General features: G+C 44.3%; 1 protein-coding gene across 1 annotated transcript in view; it reads right to left on the reverse strand.

Moving 5' to 3' along the window:
* Positions 1 to 244: 244 nt before the first annotated feature.
* hsd11b2 (hydroxysteroid (11-beta) dehydrogenase 2) overlaps positions 245 to 9,056 on the reverse strand; it is a 22,924-nt gene continuing 14,112 nt past the window's right edge. The window contains exons 3-5 of the mRNA XM_054613120.1: positions 6,716 to 6,901; positions 4,558 to 4,695; positions 245 to 2,399 (exon numbers count right to left, since the gene is read on the reverse strand). Of these exons, the coding sequence (XP_054469095.1) occupies positions 1,975 to 2,399; positions 4,558 to 4,695; positions 6,716 to 6,901 (749 nt within the window). The 3' untranslated portion in view covers positions 245 to 1,974. The remainder of the gene's footprint in view (positions 2,400 to 4,557; positions 4,696 to 6,715; positions 6,902 to 9,056) is intronic.

The following is a 9,056-nucleotide window of genomic DNA, read 5'->3' on the forward strand; positions in this document are numbered from 1 at the left end:
ACCGAGGAAGAATGTTTCATTTAAAACATTTGAAACAGATTTTTACTTTTAACATCTTCTAGTTAATTTTATTTCTGATAAAAATCTGAACTCAAATTAACCTCGAACATCCATCAAACATCAGAGGTCTGAAAAAGTCAATTTTATTTCTATGAAAGAATAAACCAAGTGAACATTTTACATCAATTTGTTGTTTTTTTTACATTGTTTTTTTTTCTTTTTACAAAATTCACAGTTTGAGTGATGATAAAAGAAAAGACGCCATAAAAAGCTTGATTCCAAAGTAAACGTGGGCAGAATAACAATCGATAATAATAATGTTGGAGGAAGTGAATCACAAACACAACACACTCACTGAACGTGTGCATACAAGTGCAAATATATTCAAAGATATTTCTAACGTTGTTGTGTGTTTATGACTCTTAACTTCACCAAGTTGTTGGATTCATCACAGCTGGGAAAATAACATGATTCAATTATGTTCAAATATTGAATCATAAATAAACAAGATGACGTAACATTCGACGATGCTGAATATGAAGATGAACTCGCTGTTTATAAACGATTAGACTGTGGACATTATTTAATAACAGAAACATGGAGACTATTAGAAATATGTTTCACCAAACCAAAATACAACTGGATTATCTGCTTCACTTGAATCCAGATTCATCAACAGAGTCTCATGTTTATTGTTTATTTAGTGTTTGGAACTATTTTACACGTTTGTGCTTTTATTTTGAAGGTCAGAAGTCTGAAAGTCATTGTGATCTTCTGAAAATCAAACAATAAACTTGATATATTTTGGTCGTGACAATAAAACATTCAAGAAAATACGGATTAGAAATGTACTTTTGTTTTGAAAGGATTGTTGTTCCTGTCGCTCTGAAGCAGAAACCAAACAGACTCAGAGTGTACATATATGCAATATGTTCTTTAAATATGTTGTTATTTAAATGTGTTCAGAGGTCAGAAATATTAAATCTGATTGCGTCACTTCAGCAGCTCGTTGTACTGAGTGCGCTCATTTCAAGGGTCCTGACGTCCCACACGGGCGGAGCTAGTTCTCAGTTTAGAAAGTCCAGATATCTCAACAAGACTCAGAGTTCATGTGTTAAGGAATAGATGGAGTCTTTATTAACAATGAATCAATCAATTTATCTATCACTGCTTTTGATTGAGTTCTTCAATCTGTTAAATGGGCAGGAAATCCTGATCTAATCCTGATTAATTCCTGATTTGATTCCTGATTTAATCCTCATCTAATCCGGATTGAATTCTGAGAGAATCCAGACTGAATCCTGATTTAATTGTGATCTAATCCTGATTAAAACCTGATCATATCTTGATTGAAACCTAATTAAATTCTGATTAAAATTGATTTAATCCTGATCGTATACTGTTGAATCTTGACTAAATCCTGATTTATTCCTGATTGAATCCATGTTCTTAATCAATTTAACTCCATATTTGTATTGATCTGAAGTCGTTGGTCCTGAACATCTCGTGTCTTGTTGCTTAAAGAAAAACATCGTTTCTCCTCACGTTGTTTTCAGCTCTGATGCTGAACGTTGACATCAGGTTTTTCTTCTTCTGATCCTTTTTGTTGTAGAAAAGACACAAGTGTTTACAATGACTGATCGACCTTCACAGCATCTAGTTTTGTAGCGTTTGATTGGTTCTGCTGATCCGCCATCTTTCTTTTCTCTGTGTGATGAAGGCACATGAAGTCAGCGTGGCGTCAGAACAGCTGACGGAGGTGAAGAGTTCTCTGACCAGAGGTGTGGCAGCACTGTTTACCTCTACCAGGCCCCGCCCCCTTGACCTCCAGGTGTGTCCACAGGGGGCCCCACACAATACAGAAACAAAGAGAAACCATTTTGGTGCATCACTATGATCCCTTCAACAGTTTAGAAACAGCACAAAGAAAAGGACAGCTCTATGTGACAGAAGGCTCCTCCCACTGTCTCTCAGCTACTTGAGCTTCTCCTCCTCGTTGTTGTCGTCGTTGTTGTTGTTGTTGTTGTTGTTGTGGAGGCTCAGGTTCAGGTCGAAGTCTGACTGCATCCTCAGGGCGCGCGGCATCAGCTTCTTCTTCAGGAACAGGTTCTGGAGGAAGCGGTTGCTGATGCTGAAGGGGCAGTAGCTGTGGATGAAGTACATGAGGCCGACGCCGGGACCCGCAAAGTAACGCACCTGAGGCTTCGGCGACAGCAGCGCCTGGACGATGGTGTCGGTGACGGGGCTGAGGTCGGAGTTGGCCTGGCCGGCGTAGCTCTGGAACAGCTCCTTGGTCTCCGTCACGTAGTCCTCGCCGTAGTCCTCCAGCAGCTCCGGAGACAGACTCTGCAGCAGCTGTTTGTACTGCAGCTCCCAGTAGGCCTGGTTACTGGACTGACCTGCAGAGAGCACACAGCTCAGGGTTACCACGGCAACCAGTTATAGATGACATATTTAACATGATAAGTTCCCAGCATGCATTGTTTGACTGTAACAACTCTCCAGAGGGTTTGAATAAATGGTTATGGCGGCGGAACCAGTTTCAAATATGTATATTTATAATGTGCTGCACTTTGATAGCAAAGATAATGAGATGAATCAGCAGGATTAAAAAAAGATTTAAAGGAGCTTTGAGATAAATATGTGGATATTTGAAGATAATGGTCATGAAACTACAAAACATGATCTAGTTCAGTGATTCAGTGTTTCAGTGATTCAGTGTTTCAGTGTTTCAGTGGCTCGCCAACACACAGCAGTTTGTTGTTTGCAGAGACAGATTCACTGATTTGTAGTCTAAACACACTGGATCTTTTGTCCCATAATGCACCTGGGTCTGCTGCCACACCTCCTTAAAGCATCACATGTGAGGAAAGGAGGAAACACCGGTGTGTCTTCGCTCATAGCGCCTCTGAAAAGCCTCCTCTTTCTTCCAGATGCATTCTAAGAATTGAGACATCCTTCGAGATGGAATCTGAGGTTGATTTCTGAGTCACAGGCAGGAGGAAAGAGGAGACAAGGAGACAAGGAAGCGAGGAGGCACAGTGTGTTAGCCTCGCTGCCTGGTGAACACTCACTCCTCCAGTTTTATCTGCATGTCAGACATCTGTATTCTGAAGTGTCATAATGACAGGATGAAGTATTAAAATCATTTTCCTCTGAGGCTGCAGAGCCAACAGTTTGAGTATGTGGAACATGTCGTAACATATTTAGTGTAAACTCTGAGCCAAACAGAACCCTGAGTCAGCAGAACGGAGTCTCAGTGTGAGTCAGAGCTGTGAACAGAGTCACAGCAGGATTAGGACTTTAACCCCAAACCTGTTTTTGGAGGATTAAAGTGAGAACAGCAGGATAAAGTGTTCCCGCTCTCTGTTTACATCCGTCACCACACAACTGCTTTTATGAATCCGTCTCTTCTTTATCTCACCATAATGAAGCGGTGAAGTTGTGATTTTAGTACGTTGGCTCTTAGTGAATCCTACAAGTCTCCTGATTGTGTTTTTAAATCCACACTGAGAAAACAAACCGAGGAGAGGAGCAATGGCCGGCTGAAGGTTTCTATCGGCCAACACTCTCTAATCACATCCAGTCTCAGAATCAAAAGTCAGCAATTTGTAGTTTGTGTGTGTGCGTGAAAACAGATGGTCCGTGCCACATGTGGTCCTCGTTAGGACGGCATTCTGCTCAGCAGGAGGCCTGTTATCATGTCCAGACCACAACACAGAACAAGGCCTGGAGGACAGAGCTGTGACAGGAAAGGGAAGGGCATTTACTGCAATCAATGAGGATCAATAACACTGATCTGCTGTTTGTACATGTGTGTGTCCCAGCGGTGATCAGATCAGCTGATTGTTTCTATGTCATCAATTAACGTACGTTTAACTGAGGACGGGAGGACACAGCTTTAGATTTCACTGAGATCAGTGGGGTGTAGCAGTGGGAGGTGTAGAGGTGTTGGTGTAGCAGTGGGAGGTGTAGAGGTGGTGGCGTAGCAGTGGGGTGTAGGGTGTAGAGGTGGTGGTGTAGCAGTGGGAGGTGTAGAGGTGTTGGTGTAGCAGTAGGAGGTGTAGAGGTGTGGGAGGTGTAGAGGTGGGAGGTGGTGTAGCAGTGGGAGGTGTAGAGGTGTTGGTGTAGCAGTGGGAGGTGTAGAGGTGTTGGTGTAGCAGTGGGAGGTGTAGAGGTGGTGGTGTAGCAGTGGGAGGTGTAGAGGTGGTGGTGTAGCAGTGGGAGGTGTAGCAGTGGGAGGTGTAGAGGTGTTGGTGTAGCAGTGGTGTAGAGGTGTTGGTGTAGCAGTGGGAGGTGTGGTGGTGGCGTAGCAGTGGGAGGTGTAGAGGTGTTGGTGTAGCAGTGGGAGGTGTAGAGGTGTTGGTGTAGCAGTGGGAGGTGTAGAGGTGGTGGTGTAGCAGTGGGAGGTGTAGAGGTGGTGGTGTAGCAGTGGGAGGTGTAGAGGTGTTGGTGTAGCAGTGGGAGGTGTAGGGGTGGTGGTGTAGCAGTAGGAGGTGTAGAGGTGTTGGTGTAGCAGTGGGAGGTGTACGGGGGGTGGTGTAAAGGTGGGGTTACCTGTCTTGAAGGAGGAGGGCAGGATGGTGGACACTTGGACCCCCCAGGGCTCCAGCTCGTGTCTCAGAGTGTTGATCAGAAGGTTGAGAGCTGCTTTAGACGCTCCGTACGCTGCCAGGCAGGGAAACGGCTGATCACCTGGGAACACAGGTAGAGCATCATCATGACATCATCATGACATCATCAGGACATCATCAGGACATCATCAGGACATCATCATGACATCATCATGACATCATCATGACATCATCAGGACATCATCATGACATCATCATGACATCATCATGACATCATCATGACATCATCATGACATCATCATGACATCATCATGACATCACACACCCACACACAGTGACCAATGTGCTTCAACTACAGCAATATAAAAAGGACAAAACAAAGAGAGATGTAAACAGTCTGAGAAGGATGGACAGCAGACGGGGACTCAGTGAACGTCGACGTCTCATGTGGGGTCCCTCAGGGATCAACACTGGGCCCACTGCAGAAACCAAAACACTCACATCCATTCACAGACGCATGCTGACTACGTCTGAGCCTCCTGCAGCCAGGAAACCCTCCATCAGCTGGAGGCTCACTGTGAGCAACCAGCAGGAGGAGGAGGAGGAGCAGGAGGAAGGAAGAGGAGGAAGCAGGCTGTGGTTTCCCTCCTGGCCTGAGATGAAGGAGGACATGTTGTTGTTGATAATGAAGAGTTACGGGAACAGACTCCCATTAAAGCTGTAAATATCACATACGGGAATCCAAATCAAAGAGGAGGAAACAGCAGCAGTTGGTGGTCCAAAGTAACGTAAGCTATTCCTGCTCCTCAGAGGATGACCCCTGACCTTTCCTCTCTGTGCTGCTGTAACTGAAACAGTGTTAGCATTAAAGCTAAAGCAGTAGCTCGGTCTGTAGGGACTTGGCTTGAGAACCTGAGTGTCACCAGTGTGGAGTGTGCAACTGGAAGCTGCCAGTTTGCCTGCTGGGCACTGCCCTTGAGCAAGGCACGGAACCTCCATAATCCTCACTGTTTTCTATTTAGCAGCTGCCCACTGCTCCTCATCCTAGGATGCTCAATTTCACTGTGTGATCTGCAGAGTCTTGCTGTTTTCCTGGAACTCTACTTTATTTGATTTGATTTATTTTACCGTAACCCAGGTGTCTCCAAAGTCTGCTGCTGTTTGCTATGTAAACAGGAAGTAGAATGTTGCCATGGAGTCAGTGAGATTGATACTGAAGACAACTTCAGCAGAGAAAGTGAGATCCTCTGGAAGGAGAAGTCAATGATGTCAATATGTTTCATGTTCCACTCTGTTCTGCACAGCTGATGCTTCATGTGTTAAAGCTGCACTATGCTCCATTTAGAGTCAAACAGACCATAAAGCAGGGGATGCTTTAGGGCGGGGCTACACACTGATTGACAGGTCGACACCAGAGACGTATACGGCGTCTCTACGTCACTCCTCCTCAGTCCAAATATGGTCACTTCCTGTTCACTGGTTGCAAAAAAACAAGACGGCAATGGCGTATTCAAAGATGGAGACGGCGAATTTCAGGCTTCAAACCATCGGCCCACAAACCGATGGGTGACGTCACCGTGACTACGAACAGTCTGGGGTTTTACTTTATGAAGAGAGTGTTTTAAACTCCCTTAATATCTTAATTATTGACATGCAAATCCACTCAAATTAAACTCTTCATTCTTACAAATAGAATAGCCAGAACCTCGTTGATCTGTGGTGACCGACCACGGCCGCAATGTCTTTTATTTCATAACGTCTGATTTATCAATGCTCTATTGTACATAGTTCCAAACTCTTTTCATGTTTGTGGGTTTTTTCTCTGGACCTCACACAGCCCATAATATGAGTGTGAACATCTAGCAGATGAAACCTGCAGAGCTCATTACTTCTGTCATGGGTTCAAACCTCTGCCATTGATTTGGTTTTACTCTGATATTTTGGCGAGATGTCAGATGGAAACAGACGGCAGAGACGAGCAGCAGCTCTGTTTGTTTAGTTTGGCAACTTGAAGGCAGCAGTATGTTCATCTGTGGTCCAGTTGACAGATTTACTACATCATCTGTGTGTGTGTGTGTGTGTGTGTGTGTGTGTGTGTGTGTGTGTGTGTGTGTGTGTGTGTGTGTGTGTCGGAAACACACCGGCGGGGCTGGAGATGGTGATGATGCGTCCTTTGGCCTGTCGCAGCAGTGGCAGGAAGCTCTTTGTGACGCTCAGCGTGCCGAAGAAGTTGACGTCCATGCAGCCGTGGAAGTTAGACATCAGCGACAGCTCGACGTCTCCGAAGTTCACACACACTCCGGCGTTGTTCACCAAACCCCACAGACCTGCCGACACACACACACACACACACACACACACACACACACACACACACACACACACACACACACACACACACACACACACACACACACACACAAAAAGAACATTACAGGTGTGTTTAAAAAGCTCAACATTAAAGACTGAATATTAATCTGTATACAACTGCATATGATGCTCAGTGAAATCACTCAGGGATCAACAGTCAGCCCACTAAAGTTTAGTTTGACCGAACTACTGACATCAATTCACATGCTGACTAAATTTGAGCCTCGTGCAGCCAGGAAACCCTCCAGGATCAGCTGGAGGAGGAGGAGGAAGAGGAGGAGGAAGAGGAGGGGGAGGAGGAGACAGTCAGACGGATGGTGGTTTCCCTCTCGTCAGTGAGATAAAAGAGTCTTTGTGAGGAGAACATACATAATCCATCAATGAAACATTCGTCATCACAACTATGCAGATGACACGCCGTTATACCTGTAATACATATTAGCCCCCTGCAGGAGTAAAGCCTGATGAATGCATCACACACATAAACATCTGGACATCCTACAACGTCCTGCACCTCAACGAGGACAGAAAGTCTGAATTTATCATCTGTCTCCCTGGAAAGTAGCACAAAGGTCAGAGCAGCGGTGTTATCCGTTATCCGATTCTGATCTCTAACATCAGCTCAGAAATATAACCAGATGAGTGAAAAGACTTCTCAAAACAATCACCTGACAGATATTGTGGCGTTGAGAAATAACAGAGCTACAACATTAAAACACTGCTTTCATATTTCCATTCACATTTTCCTGATTATACTTGTGTATTTGACTTGTGTTGGAGTATATGTACATTGTGTTATTACTTTATTTAATAGTTTAAATTGAAAGTGAGGCCGTGTTCATGTGATGATGAGTGTTTGTGGTTATATAACTACAGTCCTCTCACTGTGTAGATAAGACTGTAACCACAAACAGAGCCAACACATCCAGCCTCTCTCTCTCTCTCTCTCTCTCTGCTAGTGTCAACAAGCCTCGCTCGTCCTTATCTGAGGCGGCCGACCCACAATCCCTCGCTTTGTTGTTTTACGAGTCGCCGTGGGAACTTTGTTTGGGTCTGAACTGTTCCAGCGCTGATGAAAGATAACCAGGAAAAGAACAGTGGAACACCTGAACCACCCACACAGGTAACTTCCTGTCTGCAGTCTGTGAGGGGAACAAGTAACAACAACTCTTGTGAAAAGAAGTCAGATGTAAGAAGGTTTTATGATAATAAGCTTTAGACATGGATTTGATGACATCCCAATATCGTGATTCATATCATCTTTCATTCTGTATAATATTTTCTGTTTTTGTTTTTTTTGTCTCTCTGAGAAAAAGCGTTTAATAATAACTATAAGAGACCTAAACACTGAGCCACACACACACACACACACACACACACACACACACACACACACACACACACACACACACACACACACACACACACACACACACACACACACACACACACTGTGATTGAGAGCAGAGAGTGAATGGGAGTACTATGTGTTACTGACCTTTCCTTCCACTTCTTTCATTACACCCACCGCCCACACAAAGACACACATACACACATTAACACACCCACACTTACACACACACACACACACACACACACACACACACACACACACACACACACACACACACACACACACACACACACACACACACACACACACCTACACGCCTTGTAACCTTAAATAACTCTGAACCGTCTAATTACAAAACCAGTGGGAGCTGCAGGTCTGAACCAATCACAGCGACTGAGAAGGAACGACTCCTCTGGTTGTATAGAAGTCTATGAGAAAATGACTCTACTTCTCTCTTGATTTATTCCCTCAGTAAACATTGTAAACATGAGTTTATGGTCTCAATCTCTAGTTTCAAGTCTTCTTCAATACAGCATGATGTTCATTTAGTAAATGATGCTCCATTTAGAGTCAGACAGACCATAAAGCAGGGGATGCTTTAGGGCGGGGCTACACACTGATTGACAGGTCCACACCAGAGACGTTGTACAGTCTGAGAGTTGTCAGAGTTTTCATCTCACAACTTTAAACCTTTTAAGGTTTGTGTAACATTTTGGTCCTAAAATATTCTTATTCAGACTTCAGTTCTACGTCCAAAA

This window comes from Anoplopoma fimbria, chromosome 2, assembly GCF_027596085.1.
Source record: "Anoplopoma fimbria isolate UVic2021 breed Golden Eagle Sablefish chromosome 2, Afim_UVic_2022, whole genome shotgun sequence".
NCBI classification, from domain to species: Eukaryota; Metazoa; Chordata; class Actinopteri; order Perciformes; family Anoplopomatidae; genus Anoplopoma; species Anoplopoma fimbria.